Source organism: Podarcis cretensis (assembly GCF_951804945.1).
Source record: "Podarcis cretensis genome assembly, chromosome: 2".
Classification (NCBI taxonomy): Eukaryota; Metazoa; Chordata; class Lepidosauria; order Squamata; family Lacertidae; genus Podarcis; species Podarcis cretensis.
This window is the reverse complement of record NC_137171.1, coordinates 55,603,072-55,620,558: the sequence shown is the minus strand read 5'-3', so window position 1 is coordinate 55,620,558 and position 17,487 is coordinate 55,603,072. Positions and strand designations below refer to the sequence as shown.

Sequence of the window (17,487 nt, the reverse complement as noted above, 5' to 3'; positions counted from 1 at the left end):
CGCCTTTGCAAGAAAACCACACCCATGAGTAATTCTGGCCAGAAAAGCAAGACCAGTTTCATAGTTCCATTCAACTCCAAGTAAGGAGAATCTTCATACAAATCTTGTCAAAATGGACTGACTGAAAAAAAGGTGTTTATGCAGCTCCAGTAATAGAAGACCATTCAGTATACTTTCTCATATATATATGTGTGTGTGTGTGTATATACATACATTCTCTCTCTCTCTCTCTCTCTCTCTCTCTCTCTCTCTCTCTGAAAAGAAATATACATAGGGCATGCGGAATGGATGGTACAGTGTGTGTGTGAAAGATAACATTTCTGAGCATTTTTTTTTTACCTTTTATTTATTCCCTTTTATTTAAAGGAAAAATGTTCCCTACTTTCACCTTTCACAAACTTTTCACACATCTCTTCATCCTGAAAAGGTGGAAGCCAGGTTTGTCTTTTTCTGGCATGATGTTTCTAATTGATCTGTTTATCCATGTGTCCCTCAGCAGGGAATTCGCAAGGCCCATATACAAGCTACAATTTAACTGGTGTGTTTTCCATAGAATAAAAATAAATGGTGTGTTATTGTACATAATTGTCCCCTGTGTATGGTTTACCTGCAAGGAAAAAAGATAGCACAAATGAGTAGCAGCAGCAGGAAGCCATATTAAGATCATACTGAGCATGTGCAGCAGTCTTTACGAAATTCTGAAATCCAAATTGAATGAATGACAAGAAACTAACCCATTGGTGCTGCTCTTCAACCAGAACCAGGTATTCAAACCCAACCCCTCCAAAAGTGGGGTAATATGTTTGAAGGAAAGGGGACTTCAAACATTTCTTCACAACATTCTGGCCATTAGTGACAAGCAGTCTTAGTTACTTGGATGTTACCCATATTATCCTCAACTGCAAACTGATGGTGCTGTAGTAGATTGGTCCTTATTGGAACCTCCTAAACTAGGTTTCTAGTGGTAATTACTGTATAATTATAATTATAATACCCCGCCCATCTGACTGGGTTGCCCCAGCCACTCTGGGCAGCTCCCAACAAAACATAGTGAGACATCAAACATTAAAAGGTGCTGCCTTCAGACATCTTCTAAAAGTCAGGTAGTTATTTATCTCCTTGATGTCTGATGGGATAGCATTCCACAGGGCGGGTGCCACTACCGAGAAGGCTCTCTGCCTGGTTCCCTGTAACTTCACTTCTCGCAGTGAGGGAACCACCAGAAGGCCTTCAGCGCTAGACCTCAGTGTCCGGGCAGAATGATGGAGGTGGAGACGCTCCTTCAGGTATACTGGCCGAGGCTGTTTAGGCTTTAAAGGTCAGCACCAACACTTTGAATTGTGCTCAGAAAAGTACTGGGAGCCAAAAAAGATCCTTTAGGGCCGGTGGTAGAGAAATTGGCTGAGCGGTGTACTGAAGTGATAATTGTATTTAGAAATTGTACTCAAATATGTGCCTCTTTTCTTCTATATGAGAAGCCCACCATCCTATCTAAACTGGATAATCAAAGAAGACAGTGTACTACTGCTGGTTGCCAGGAGGGAGAGAGGGAGGACCAAAGTAGCAGGCAGCTTGGGACGGTGTGGGTACAGCAGTGGGATACAGTATCAAGTGATCTTGACACCGCGCCTGCACCGTGCCGAGCTCTCTGCTGCCTTGCTCCCCCTTCTCTCAGTAACTGGCAGCAGTGCATGGCTTTGGGAAGCAAGGTCAGCAACGCAGGCCTGCTCATTGCTACTGACAGAGGGCATGTTAAATGTACTTTGTATTAACACCATCTCAGTGGAAATTCAGTTTTTCATTTCTACCTGATTTATTGTGGGGCAGGGTGGTGGGTTTTGTTGTTGTCTTGTCTTACTGGCATTCCATTTGGAGTGGAAGAGGCAGCACTAGCACTTCTTCCTTGCCCTCCTTTTAACAGCATGCTCACTTGGCTTTCCAGCATGCTCATTTACTCCTAAATGTAAACAGGGTATCATTTTTCATGATGCACACACATAGCACCATGAACGAACTGAAATAAAAGTTGTGGGCGTTAGTAGTTTGGAAATGTTGTTAGTTGTTTGGAAATATGAAAACGTAAGCAGCTGTGTGCAGTGAGGTGGGCTCTGTAGTTTGGAATGCTATTACTGAATGAGGCAAAGAGCCAAGTTTGCCAGCCAGGTAATGGCAAACCAGGTGTAATGGGGAGGCGTGGCTGTGTGCACACATGTGTTTGCATGTGGATAAACAAACCTCCAGTCTTGTAGCAATTTTCTGGAGTTCCCAACATTTCCATTTTGTAGTTTCCTCTGATGCTACGAAAATTTCCCAAGCACCTTAAGTGTGTGTATCTGTCTGTGTTGTGGTTTCCTGTGTCTTGATGAGTTATCCGGTTCTGTCTTGCAGCCCTCAGAATCCAAGTCCAACATCACCCCTTTCACCGTCCTGGCCTATGTTCTCCGCACCATCCAGCCCTATGCCCACCTCCTCTACGTCCAGCGACTCATCCCCCATCAGGTCTGTTGCAGGTTTGAGGGTTTTGTTTTGCTCAATTAAGTTGCCACTGCTGCTATCATATTTTACGTTTACAAGCTTCTTTTTCCCTGCGTTGCTTCCTCACTGTGGCCCAGCTTGTTTTAGTTACCAGAGTGTCACAATCCCTCAGCTGCCGCCAGGCATCAGGAAAGGAAACTTTGAAACATTCCATGACCTCCAGAGGAGTGATTGGTTGAGTGATCTAAGCACTGTCTACCTTAGCTTTCTTCTTATCCCAGCTTTGGAGAATCCCCTTCAATTGTGTTTGACTTTGTTTTATATTTGCCAAATTGCTGGACTTGCTTGATACTCACTAAAACCATCTCTTCAGTAGGTAAGCTTTCATTTCCATTCTCCAAATATGAATAGTTTCAGATAAAAAGTGCATTATATCTTTTTTAAGCCTGACATTTAACTACAGTCCAGTTTTCCTTTTTTCAGATTCAGTTGTGTCAGTGAGAATAGAGGGTTTTTGAGGCAGTGAGGTTGTGACGTTTATGAGAACTGGAACATTTAATATGGGTGAATATATACTGACCATTTACAGACATTCAAAAACTGTTTGACCTCTTAAAATTCAGGCCCATTCAGCCAAAGAGATGGATATAGTTGCAAAAGACCAATAATATTACAGTCTTCATTGATTTCCAAGAGTGGTCCTATACATGTCTACTGAGTTCTGTGGGGCTTACTCCCAGGTAAGTAAGTACAGAATGGTAGCCACAAATGTTTGCCCAGCATTGGTTCCCAGGACTTGGGCTATCTTTACTTGAGATGGTGTCCTCTTCTCATTTACAAGCTAACCTTACATTTCAACAACAGTTGGGTAGCCCATGCTAGAAACATTGTTTACTAACAATTTCCGCTGGCTGTAGTTTTCTAGCAGTTTTAATTCAGTGATAAACTCAAGGAGGATTGTTCAAGTGTACAAAATGCACAGAAAAAGTATCCCACCCCCAATTTTTAAAAATTGCGCAAAACAGTCCAGAGGAAGGGAGTCCCAAGTTGAAAATGAACTTCCTTGGGCCCTGATCCACTTTGGGAGAGAACTGCAGAAAATGCAAGAGCAGTCACAAGGACAAACTCAGCTAATGTATGGTCTCCATGATAGCCAGATGTGTGCCTTGATTAAGATGTCTGCATCCATGCATTAGTTTACTCTGCACTGCTAGGAGCATTTCCCTCTTTTTCAATTCAATACAAGCAAGCACCACTTCTGGAGCTGCCTTACTGATTCTTACATGAAAGGTGAGATGAACCAGCGAATGAACACATGTGAAAGTGACATAGAGCAGAAGTGTACAAATCCATCCAACCCTATATTGATTAGCTTCCACTCAACAAGTTGAGCCCAAAGTAGGAAGTGCTTCCTTTGATCTTAGTAGGTTTGATTCTTTGGGCTTGTTTGTATATTATATTCAAAATACATTTTGTTATATAGCTTTCTTACCTTACATTGACAATAACTGGAGATAAAACCCCTTTACTAAGTGGCATAGTGTAGGGCTCATGATCATGAAGTTACACTGGACAGAAAACAGTTTTCTTTACAAGTAACCATGGCAGGATGCTCTGTGACAGCAATGGAAATCCACATACAATGTGCATTCACATGTCTGCTACCTGTGTAAAAGTTGTTACAGTAGTTGCTTGTGATGCTGTAATGTGTGTCCAGGATTCATCCTGAAACCTGATTTCAGTATCTGTTCTTCTGAGAATGTGCAGGATGTAATTGACTACTAAGCAACCACAGATATCTCTTTTGATCAGGGACAGAACTTCTGGGCGGCCTTGGCGCCTGGTATCGGTCAAAGGAAATTCATTGCTGTATGTAACCTTGAAATGGCAACACCCATCCTTACTCTGGAACACAAATGATGAAGACCTCTGCATTCCTTCAGATGTTTGCTAAGCAGTGAAGTTAACACGATGTCTTAAAATTCTTCAGGGTTAACCTTGAGTAGGAGTTCTATGCAATCAGCTAATAACCTTGTTCTTTTTCTTTATCTCTCTCTCTCTCACTATCTATCTCTCTCACTCGCTCACTTGCTTGCTTTTTACAGGGATGCATGGTAGACATTATAGTTTATTAACAGGGCACAGAAAAGACACATGCATTCTGGCCAGGGTATGGTAATTTTAACTGGAAGCCACTCACAAGCCTTATATCTGCAAATGTAAATACCCCTACAAGGTGGCTATGTCACATTTTAGTTTTGATACAAGGCTGCATCTAGTGTAACATAATCAGAATTGCTGTCATTATGAGTCTGGGGTGTGTGCGCACACAAGGGAATCTCTCACTCTTCCCATAAACTGTACAAGGTCACATGGGCAAAACTCGACTGAGTGCTTTTCTGGCCATGTGCCATGCTCAGAGGCAGAAATTAAAAAAAAAGAAGAAGAAGCCTGATCAGAAAGATCTAGGGCTCATTAATGCCCTTGGTAATGCAGGCTGGGCTATGAAGGGCACTGCAGCACGAAAGGGAGGGCATTGCAGCACCATACACTAAGATAACAGCAAAGAAAAGAAACCAGGAAAAGAAATGGACCAGGCAGTGGCAATTTATTGTTCAAAGCTGTTCTTGTAACTTGTATTAATTACCAATTAATGCACTGTCTTCCCCTGTGCACCCCCGCCCTGCCGGCTTTGCTTCCCATCTCCCTAAACTGTGTTTAATGTCTCTGTGGAGTTCCCCTTCTCATTTGTTTTCATTCCTGCGGGTGTTCTACAAATCCAGACAAACCGCTTGACCCAACATGTTGGTTTCATGGAGCACATAAGCCATAATTGGTCATAGTGACTCAAGTAAAATGTTGTATTCTGAACATTTTTGGGGAGGGACCCTTCATGGAAGACTCTTGAATGCAAGGTTCGTATTAATTAATTTCCACACACAAACATATTGCAATGGAAATGTTTTCAGGTGTTATGTTTTCCCATTATTCGTTGAATCTATCTGAATGCTAAATATTGCTTTTGATTATCATATTCCTGTTAATGTGGTCTTCAAACAGGAATCCTAAACTGAATGTTCTGTGTAAGACTTTTGTTGTTGCCGAGGTGTGGTGGGTAAGATTCCATTAGAGAATTTGTGGGATGAGGAAAAAATTATAAATAAGTGTGTCTTGTTCCTGGTCTCAGAGCTTTGAACAGGAAACAAGGGGGAAGCCTGCAATTGTCACAATCTCTTTACGTAACTAGATGTTTTTCTTGGAAATGTTTTTAGTAAAGTGCCTCCTTTTGAAATTGCCTCCTTGTGAATTTTATACCCAGTTTTGAGGCACTGAATGATTTGGTTCTAGTCATTAAGTAGTGCTGGGTGGGTTAGTCTTCCATTCATTAGGTTTGGATTTACAGACTTTGTAATAATTGCTGGACATGTTCAGTATGTAGCTTTCTGTTCCTAACATTCATTCACACTAATATATTTTTACTCTGCTGTTATGCCATGTGCTTGAGTGATTGTGTGCATTAAAACATCAGTTTTTATATCTAATCAATGGGAAGCTGCAGCAGTTGAATTTAAGGCTCTTAACCATCTTGATAATGTTTACAAAGATAAAGTATCACTAATTAGTGCCAGAAAAGGACTAGGGTTTTTTCATAGTTTAATCTCAATTTAGACAAGAACCAAACAGGATGTGTTGTTAACATACACTTCTTTTTTTAAGCATCCACTAGTGGTGATAATTATTGTGATCACAGCAGGGAAAGAGGGAGAATTTAACCATATTCTCAGATGACAATCTCGCCTGAAATATATTATTTGCATTAGGAGGAGATCCCCCATTGGCCTTCCTTCTAGTTGAAACACTTGATAGATTATTAGATGGAGGTTCTGCTTAACTAGAGTTAATATGCAATAATTGTTGGCTGCTTTAACAAACTTCCGTTGAAGATCTCCTGATCTGGATTGGAATGAAACTTCTCTACCATTTTCTAACATTAATTATGCTGCTGGCCAGGTGATCTGTTTTTCCCCTTTATGCATTTGTCAGCAAAGGATGTTCAAAGACCGTAAAGGCGCTCAGATTTAACAACTGTGCTTTTTGCTAATGGGGGGAAAATGCTGTGTTAACGCATTCAGTCAGGCATATGGCTAATCTGCAAGGAGGAAAAAAATAAATATCAGAAACCAATGGAAGGAATTGTGTGTATCCAAATTCCAGAACAAAAGGTTTTTCAGTGGAAAATGGGGGGGGGGAGAGAGTAAAGTATGGGACATTTCTCAATCCAAGAAAAACTAATAAAATCAATCCATAATCATAATCATAATCATAATCATAATAATGCCTCTGAGCTCTCTGGTGGGTTACATTACTTGCTGTTTAGCAGTCCAATTGTCCTTTAAAATGCAGATTAATCATACTGGTGAATGCCCTCTAAGCAAAAGGGCATTTAATGCTTTGGGTTTTAAGGTCTCTCTAAAATGACTGAGAAAACAGGGCTTAGAAGCCTCTTCTTGAAAGGTGTCACTTTCTGCTAGCTCCCAGTTACAGTTAGGAAGCTGCCATAGCTCTACCAACCAGAGTGCCTCATCTAGGCGCCATCACTTTCACTCAAGCTTTTTTGACTGGGTGAAATCCAAGAACTGTCACAGCAGCAACAGTTGACTCCTGCAGGACCAGGAGCTTTGTTGGGGAAAATGTGTCTCATTCTCCCACTCTTCCCCTGAGGGAAAGAGATCACTCATGGGGCAGCATGTCCAGGGCTTAAACTAGCAGCTGCCACTCCAGATTGATGATGCTTTATTTCTCAAGCCTCTGTAACATGTGAGTAGGCAGGACTGTGCTTTGTGGCATGGAGGTTCCACTGCAGGTAAATCACTATAGGAAAGGCTTCCTCGGGGTTGGAAATTTGCATTGTACTGTTCAAGCAGATGGAGTCTTGGAACTGAGCTAGAGAGAAAAATTACCAACAAATCCTCAGTTCAAATGATTTACAATGCCAGGGAAAGATTGCTAGCAGAGTTTGGTTACGTCAGCCTCAACCAGGAGCCAGGCCTCTGGATTATGTTTCTTATCAGAAACTCTCTCCCTCACAAAGTTTTTCCAGCTGACTCTTTAGAGTTGATTCCTTTTCTCTGCCTCTAATTCTTTTCTTTTCTTTTTTAATTGCCCATCACTCCCTGACATAGTATTGCTCATTCCATTGGGCAACCATGGGCTTCCCTTGGTCACAAATGCAGCAGTTAATGTTGAAAATCCAAAATAACAAAACTTGGTTTTGGAGAAGAAATGTTACCCCACTCTCTCTCTCTCATCCTCTAAATATGCTTGGTGTTATCTTGAATATTATTCCTTTTATCTTTCCCTTGACCTGTGTTTCATCTTTTCCTTCACATTTTGCCATCTGGCAGTTTTGATCCACGTTTCAAGAATTTTTCAGAAGAAAATACTTTAGAAATACTCAAGTCTGCATACACACACGAAAAGAAAACATGTGCAAACCTTCCTGCGTGCTGATTCTTTTGTTATTATTTTTGCAGTTCTCCATTCCGCAGAGCCAGAGCACTCTATGCTTGCAAAGCAGAGCACGACTCAGAACTCTCCTTCACTGCAGGCACCATATTTGATAATGGTGAGTATCCATGTGTGGCCAGTCCTACATAACACAAAGAAGAGTGAATGGTGATTTCTCAAGAGAGAAGGCTTGTGTTTCCCATTGAGAAATCTAAGAGGGAAGGCTTGTGTTTCCCACTGAGTAATATTAAGACTTCATCCTGTTACAAATGGTGATACAGACTACATCTTTCTGCCCATCTGATTGGGAACATATGGGCTAAAAACTGTATGTTGCACACCAGTTTGTGCATCTTTGGGGTTGCAAGGGTAAATACTCAATTGAACCCAAGGAGGAGAGAGAGCTGCTGGCATAGGGCAATTATGGTGGGAAAATGGGGAATAATGAGCAGGGGAAAACATGGCTAATTTTGTGGATGTTGAAATTTGTAAAGCTCTAGTCAACCACATAAATATTTGGCTGTATTTCTAACTGCAGGTTGTCAGTTCAGTTAATACTGAAGAGATTTCAGTTGGATTGATAATAATATACCAGAGATACCAGCCCAGTTCATTCAACATGGGTAGGTTAGCAGTGTCATCTTTTTCCATACCTGCTAATGGGTCAGTTGGTCAGGAGTAAAAGACTTACTGAAAATTACCAAATGGCTGGTGGACAAACCAGGTGTAGTTGTGGGTTTGAGGACAGAGACTCTTAACAGGTTTAAGTGAGGAAGAGTGCCAAGTTTAGGAGCTGGGAGAGAAGAAGTGGCCATAATTTACCATTTTTGCAAAAACAAAAGGTACTGAAGAAGAGAATGAATCTATTTATAAGACTGCAAGCTTCAGATAGAATTCTTGGAACTCTCTGCTGATTAGTAGCCTGCTCTCCCCTGGCTCTTAGGCATACAGAAAAGCAGAACAAATAGAGAAAGGCTGTTTATATTGAACAAACAGTGGTTGCTAGATAAAAATCAGCTGGGCCACACTGAGAGACAACTTGCATAATATTCACTAGATTCAAATAAGTTGTTGTGTGCACGGAATGAGGTCCACTCAGCGCAGTGGGACTTCCCCCCTTTTCTGCCCCCACGCCTCCTAAATATGCTGTGAAAAGTTGGGGGGAGGACCCAGAACAGGTTGGGGGACGAGAGGAGAAGCGAGTCTTGTTGTGCAAGTGGATCTCATTCCATGCCTAGTTACCTCACTTAGGACTATGTTGCAGTCGACCTACTGAATGTGGCAAAATGCATTTTATAATTGCTGCATTAAGAGAAAACACTTTTAAAATAGTTTTTAACAAGACAAATATCATGTCAAATGAAGCACATTTTTTTATTTGCCATACTTTTTCTACTTGGAGCTATAATCTTGTGTGAGAGTTAGCAAGTCAAGCTATGTTAGTCTGCTTCTCATTAGTCAAACTGAGCGTATGTAGCAAAAGAGAGAGCCCCACCTCTTCTGCATACCCTGAACCTCTGCTATCTTTGACAAGACACAGCATAAGCTCTAAGAGAATCCCATCTCTGGCCAGGAGAAAAGCAGCCAATTTTTCACATTTCACAGTGGGAACAGTGGTTCGTTATTTCATGCTCTTTGTTTCATTTGCTCAAATCACCATGCATAGGAGTACCTTTCCCTCCCTAGGTTTAATAATAATAATAATAATAATAATAATAATAATAATAGCTACATTGGCATGTAGAATGACAATTTGCCAACTACAGAGTTGATTAACTTAGATCTCTAATTTCTGTAAAAGTTTTTAACCCTATCACACCAATGAAGTATTTGTAAACCTCCTTATGTTTTTAATGCAGTGAAAGGTGCGACAGAATTTCCTTCCATTCTTTCAGTTCAGTTTTATTTATTTATTTATTTATTTAAGCCTGCCATATGATCACAGCAAAGATGGGCAAACTATTCAGTGTTGCTTCCTACATTTAAATAACTCAGTAGGGGGTTGTATACTTTATACTGTATGGCGGCTTATAAATGTAAGCAATGAGGGCCTTTCCGCACTTGCCATTTATAGATGATGGGTCCATCATCGCCCCCTACCCCCACCCCCATTTTTGGCATGCTGACAAACAAAAAGGTCATTTTTCAGCTAGTATAATGTACCAAACAAATGTTGTTGGTTTTTTTCCATTTGTGTGGCATCCCAGTTTCTGAGTAGGACGGGTTGGAGGTAGTTTGAGAGACATCGGGATCATGCCACATCCCTCCAACGAATGCGAACTTCCAGTTTGCGAGCTGATTTCAGGGGAAAGATATGGCAGATAGAGATGATGGTACTGTCCATGGCAGCAACCATTAGCTGCAGGGGAAAAAATCATCATAATTGTAAGGTTTGCCATAGCTCAGGCAAACACGTAGTTCTTCTAATCTTCTCTACTCCAACAAGAGTAGAATCCCAGAATAGGTAAAGGTAAAGGTACCCCTGCCCGTACGGGCCAGTCTTGACAGACTCTGGGGTTGTGCGCCCATCTCACTTAAGAGGCCAGGGGCCAGCGCTGTCCGGAGACACTTCCGGGTCACGTGGCCAGCGTGACATCGCTGCTCTGGCGAGCCAGAGCCGCACACGGAAACGCCGTTTACCTTCCCGCTGGTAAGCGGTCCCTATTTATCTACTTGCACCTGGAGGTGCTTTCGAACTGCTAGGTTGGCAGGCGCTGGGACCGAGCAGCGGGAGCGCACCCCGCCGCAGGGATTCGAACCGCCGACCTTTCGATCATGAAAGGTAGGTCCCCATATGCATACTCATAACTCCAACATTTACTGACTGGAGGAAAATGAGGGTAAGTAGGTGATGTGACTACTATAGCTACAGAACTTTTCTCAATTCAGGCACAAGCAACCATTACTGTAGAAAGGAAGCAGGACTTCACTGCACTAGCAGATGGTTACAACAGGATATCACACAATATAATTTCACAGCCACTTGTTTCGATACCATAGACCAAGTATAGCTCAATCAACAAAGCATGAAACTCTACATCTCAGGGTCATGGGTTTCAGCCCTACATTGTGCAAAAGAATTCTGCATTGCAGGGGGGTTGATGAGATTACCCTCATGCTCCCTTCCAACTCTACGACGATTATTCTATGATGCACCAGTTTTTCATTGCTATAAGCTCCTGAATGAGCATTAATTCTTGTATCCCTGAAATACTGCCTCTTTTGGAGGATTCGGCCAGAACAGTATAAAGCATTGGCAACAAGTTCCTCCTTCTCTTTAAATCATTTACACGATCTCTCTAAATGTTTCTCTGCCTTCCTTGGTTTAACTGCAAAATTTCATCCGCCCCTCTTACCATCTTCCTTAGAAGCTGAAGTTTTCTGCCTGTGATGGGGGACATTAAAGCTAAATACTGTTTAAGAAAACAAAAAAAAAAATCCTTACATGTTGAGAATACTAACAAGGATTATACAGATGACCTTCTCCTATACAGTATCCTGTTCTGATCTAAATATAATAATGGAACGATGTGGAAATCAATTGAAAGGATAATAAAAAACCAATTGCATTAATCATTTTAATACAAACATGTAAATTTGACTAAGGATGTAAGAAGAGACTGTCTGGAGAGAAAAGCTGTAGAATGCAGAATTAGCCTACAAATATAAAATATACACAAAAATGAGGTAAATCACTTACATTCCACGGGGTATAAATGAAATGAGAAATGTAACAAAAGATGGAGAGTCAAGTAGCTGCTCAAGAATTGTCTTTAACAAAATAAAAAGAAGAGGGACAGGGCAGTTCAATAAGGACTATGCAGATATCACATGGGAGGAGAAAATTTTAGCAGTTATGGCAATGCAATGAAAGATGCCTTTTTTCCCTAGGGTGACATTCACATGTATTAGTGCCCAGGGCTTGAAAGTTAACTCCAGGCCTGAAATAGATTCAGATTGATTGATTTAGGATGCAGTTTATCCAGGAAAAATCCCATTGACCTGGATTGGGATTTACTTATGTGTAGACATGCATAGGATTGTGTAGCTAATACCAGTACATACAGTTTTCCTGTTGACACCCCTAGAAATTTAGCCATGTGTATAAGACAGAACCAGCACAAATGAGCCCATATCATTTACTGATGTCTTTTGAGGTGTCATGTAACTTCCTTAATGCTAATATTTTAAAAACTTTCCCTACGATACGCATACTGTTTCCTCTTAAAAAGTAAATTTGTATTCCAAGTCTAAGAAAGAAATTACAGACCAGGCTTCCTCAAACTCGGGCCCTCCAGATGTTTTGAGACTACAGTTCCCATCATCCCTGACCGCTGGTCCTGTTAACTAGGGATCATGCGAAATGTAGGCCAAAAACAACTGGAGGGCCAAGTTTGAGGAAGCCTGTTCCAAACCAACTAGAGGTCTATTGTTCCCAAGTGCCTCATTGTTTTGCTTGTTTAACCATTAGAGGGACTTTGATGTTCAGTTTTGAAATAAAATGTCTTGAATTTTTTACAGAAAGGTATACTTACGCAAATTCCTCTTCCTGCTCCCCAACCCAATCCATATGCAAGCATTTTCCTTGTCCTCATACACATTAGTGGGCTAGAACAAAATGAGAGAGGGATATAGAGTATGAATAAGTAAAAGCAACCTTGATACTAACCATTCTAGTTATAATAAATCCATTGTCATTGTAAGGCTGTTATTTGTGTTAAATTTTGATAACATGTTGAAAACCTATGCAATCGGGTGAGGAGGAAATAATATGGTGGGATTCCTACCATGGTTTCTGCCTTCAGTTCCTTCAAGGAAGGGCAGAATAAAAAGTAAGGAGGAGGAAGAGGGCTATTACTATTACTTTGCTGGCCTCTCATCTCTTGGCATAAAATCATGTTCAAATCTACTCAGGCAGTTTTGTGTTTCATTTGATAGATTAACGTAATCCCCAACCTCAGATTTAGGTATGGAACCAAATAAAGCCAACCCCTGTTTTAGGCATGACCAATATGTGTACAATTGTGCAAACATACACAGCGCCAAACCCGGAATTGACCCAGAAACGTCATAAAAAATGTCACTAAAAGGGCAGAATGGGAGTGGGGCGAGGAGCGGAATGGGGGTGTTTAAATTGCACACGATTGCACGCGGGTGAGCAACTCAAGTTCAAGTGCCACACTTTTGCTGTTAACTTTTTACTTGCTCCAAAGTATATATATTGGTAGCATTCTTTTGTGGAAGTTTGGCCTGGAACCCACACTACCCTAAACATCTTTTTGCAGGGGGGAGGAGTTATCTCGGGGCTGTCCTCATGTCTATTGCCAGCTTAGAGTTTAAATCAGTAAAGGAAACGCTTTGCCAGAGTCGAGCATAGGAAATCCCATTAATGAGCAAGCCAGAAAGAGAATAAGTGCATTAATTTTCTTAAGTATTGAAGGTTATCTTTCCAGATTTTTTCTCCCCATAAAGCCCTGTTCAGTCCCAAGAGTGGCTTTTGCATTATCTGCACAGAAACAGCAATGGCCTCTTGATAATACTTCCTTCCTTCTTCCTTCCTCCTCCTGTGAGCTAGAATGTATGACCAGGCTTATGTAACCCTGTTGTCATCACGATGGCTTTCACAAACAGGAATATAGTTTCCTAATGTCTGTTAACTACATAAACATAGAGAGCTTAAAAAAAGAAAAGGGTGGGGAGGGTGGGGACAAGGAGACTGTGGGAATGAATTCTAGGCAAGATAATATGGAAGGAAATTTTAGGCTGAGGAATAGGCCACAAGGGAAGAAAGATGGAATTTGAAACCTCAGCACTACAGAAAAGGGAAATGAGCAAGGGGAACCATAAACATTTAGACTCTTCGGCAAGAGATGGGAGAGAGATGAAGCCAGAGACTTTAACCCCTTAGTCCTTGCCTCCTACTGAAGCAGAGCGTAAATGCATATGTATGTTTGATCATATCCATTGTCACCCTCACTACTACTTTTCTTTTCCTCCTCCTGTGTAATCCGCAATCCCAACAGTGATTGTAAACACTATAGAAGTCTCTCTGTTAACACAGGATGTGGCACTTCGTAGTATTCTGGGAGAGAGGGATTTTTTGGCCAGGGGTGGCTATATCCCCTTGAGGATGAAATTGCTGGACACTAGGGGTGGAAAATGGAATGTTGTCTGACCAATAAATGTTCTGTTCTTCCTGGTAGATTCAGGGTAGTCTGGTTCATTCTTCAGTAGTGCCCTCTTCTCTCTGTTTGCTGATTTATGGATAGGGTTAGGCAGAGACATCCAGGGATGTCTCTCAACTATCTTCCTCACTCTTTCTTAACCTTTTATTATTTAGACATACAGGTAATAGGTTTGCTAAGTTGCTGTTTGCGGTTGGAAAGTACACTGCTCAGGCATGTTATGTGGAGCCCCTCCTCTGAGAGGAAGACTTAATTGGAGGGTAACCCTTTCTTTCTGTGGCCAGGATGAGGATCCATCCCACTCCTACGGCCAGGAAGAACAGGAAATATAAAAGTTAGTCAACATTCTAGTTCTATTTTAAAGTTTCGGATTTATAGACTTAATAACCTTCAACTCTCTTCTCAGTTCATCCATCTCAAGAGCCTGGCTGGTTGGAAGGAACCTTGAATGGAAAAACAGGATTGATCCCTGAGAACTATGTGGAGTTTCTATAACTATGGACCCATTCACACACAACATTGCTGAGCTTTACATGGTATCCATGACAACTGCCGATTAGAGTATTGTAGATCATTTGCTGTTTGCCACTGTGAAAAGAAAGGTGAAGGACTCTGGTGCCTGTTCAGATGAATGTTTATGTAAATAATGTATGTTGCTCCTTGTTATGTAATGCATTGTTTGTACAAAGACACTGCAGGAAATGGTGGATGTGAAAGGGGGAAGGGGAGGAACTTCAGCATAAATGGTTCCGCTCTTCTACAAAAGGTGTGCACCCACTTTCTAAATTGTGTTTTGTTTTAGAGGGCACGATATTAGCAAGGTGTGTGTGTAAATGTGGCTTAAAATGATTGCTTGATACCAAGCCCCATTTAACTGGAATTACTTGCACAAAATCACAAAAAGTCATTGCAGGTGCCCTCTCGGGTAACACCCAGGGAATGCTAGATGAACAAAAATTAGACCCCCTGCACTTTCCTCTAGCTGGCCAAAATAAACCTCCAATTGGTTTGGAGGAAACCATGTCTGTTCCTTTTATCTTCAGAAGGTGAAAATAATGTTTATGTACATCAACACTAATGGCTTTCCTCTGCAGAGATTAGCCATCCTGGACAGCAATCAACACATAAATAATTCCAATAATGAGAACTGCTTCACTACATAGACCAAAAACAATACAGCAGTTCCATTACAGTAATGCTTTTAACTTTTTAATGTCCAAGCAAGACACACAACAGAATCTGAATGTTTTTCCAGAGTGTGTGTAGCAACTGTGATCCCAAAAAATATCCATCAGCAATATGAAGAATATAATGTTTTGGACCAAAGTTCATAAAGGCTTTTTAAAAAAAACAACAACAACAGAATGGCTAAGACTAAAATATCTGCAATCTCTTCAAACAGGAATTTCCTTCTTAGAGGTCAAGGAGTTGCTTTTGTGGAATAGCACATAGACTGACTTGCTGTCCTTCTCTTGTCACTTACTAGCACAAATTTGTAGAAACAAGCATCCAAAGCCTATTGTGCACTTGGGCCTTTCTTATTTCTTTGATGTGGGCAGCTTCTGTCACTCACAGCAATACTTTCTGTCATTATGTCCCTTGCTTGCTTTGTAGCCTGGTGTGTGTGTGTGTGTGTGTGTGTGTGTGTGTGTGTGATACACGGGGCGGGGAACCTTTAGCATTAAGGATGCCACTGAATTACAACTATCATCCCTGCCCGTTGGCAACATCTTAAGAGCCACAGGTTCCCTTCCCCTCCTCTACACAGTCACCTACCTTAGAATTTTGTATTTATTGTGCAGTTGAGTGAATAATCTGGAAAACACACATATATGAAGTATTAGGATTGATGTTTTCACCTATTCATTGATGCCTTTCAGTAATGCCTTTCTCACTGAAATACCTGTTTTGGGAAAGATGCACCCTTTTCCTAAATTGCTCTCAAGTTGCTTTGCATATTGTCTGCATAGCTGTAGAATTTACACTTAATGACATGATTTGAAAGCCAAACTTTTCAGATACCATGCTCCTTCTTCTTCTTTGCTTTAAAAAGAAATAGAAAGTTTTGACTGTGTTCAGATGAAATTGAAAAGTTGGCCCACTTGCAGAAGTAGAAAAACTGGCACTTCCTGGTAAATTCCCCTGCCCCACACCCCAGCTGCTGTACTATCATATTTCAGTGGCCATAGACTTCTTCTGCTTTAAAATGTTTGTGTGCTTTTTTTAATTTAATCTTAAATTCTTGAGTGTTCACATTGCTGTATGTTTCACTGACTGTTTTGAATTTGAGATGTAAATATGATGATTTGAAATATTGTGAAGTAAAGTTTTTATATATTCTGATTTTTAACAGAAGTGTAATAAACTAGGTATTCAGTCAGCATTTAAACATATTTAACAAGAGGTGCAGAGGCAAGCACAAATCTACACACCAACGTTAGAGAAAATGACTTTTCCTGGTCTCCTTCATTTTGGCAGCAGCTTTTGCACATCTTCCATTTTTGTTCATATTTTTAGGCATCTTTGAAGGAGCGTAGTAAGTGTATTTTTCTATTGTGTTTTGTTCATTTCGAAGCTCTAGTGTTTATTGAACAAATAATATACGTATTGAATGCAATATTTCATCTCTGGGGTTTTCCTTAAGAGTTCATCTGAACATTAAACTGTGGTTAATCTTAACATTATTGAAACAAGCCAGCTCCATTGCTTGACACTGGCTTATTTCTACCAAACCATAATTATGATTAATCACAGTTTGCTTGATTTGACAACATGACAAGATGTAGTTAATCAAAAGCAGAAGAGAGAATTTTTGAACTTCTTGTTTCTGTACTGCAGGAGGAGGGGGCAGCACAAGTGCCTGAGGCCTCCATACCCCTGCTCCTCCTATCCATGGTTTATTGTGACGTCTGAGCTAGCTAACACTCTCTCTTGTGCTCTTTTAATAAGCAAGCACACAGCCCTGCAATCTCTGATGCTATAACTAGTGTATTTATTTTTTTTATTTTTTGAAATTCTCTACCAAGCTGCTTTTATTGCTGCTGGGAGATAAGTGCAGGTACTTGTATTCCCCGGTCCCAATACATCAGCCCACTTATTTCCAGGTGGACATAATTGAGAGGCTACCCTTACAATCCCTATGATTCTGATTCCTTTTCCCCCCTCACACTTCAAACACTATGCATTGGGGGTAAAAGCAGCTTGATGGGATCAGGTACTCTCAATAGCAAAATAGCACAAGCAGGGATGATTTAAGGACTCAGGCTTCTTCAGTGCAGCCTCAGAAGCTGGTTTGTGTGTATGTTAAGTTTTTTAAAAC

At 40.9% G+C, this 17,487-nt stretch overlaps 1 protein-coding gene across 8 annotated transcripts in view; it reads left to right on the top strand.

Annotated features, from left to right (window-relative positions):
- ARHGAP26 (Rho GTPase activating protein 26) overlaps positions 1-16,785 on the top strand; it is a 215,783-nt gene extending 198,998 nt beyond the window's left edge. For 4 of the 8 annotated variants that reach the window (XM_079967947.1, XM_079967949.1, XM_079967956.1 and 1 more), the window contains 4 exons: positions 367-438; positions 2,389-2,499; positions 8,010-8,101; positions 14,575-16,785. In XM_079967947.1, coding sequence (XP_079824073.1) covers positions 367-438; positions 2,389-2,499; positions 8,010-8,101; positions 14,575-14,663 — 364 coding nt within the window. In that variant the 3' untranslated portion in view covers positions 14,664-16,785. The remainder of the gene's footprint in view (positions 1-366; positions 439-2,388; positions 2,500-8,009; positions 8,102-14,574) is intronic. The other 4 variants (XM_079967950.1, XM_079967951.1, XM_079967952.1 and 1 more) reach the window with 2 other exon arrangements.
- Positions 16,786-17,487: the final 702 nt, after the last annotated feature.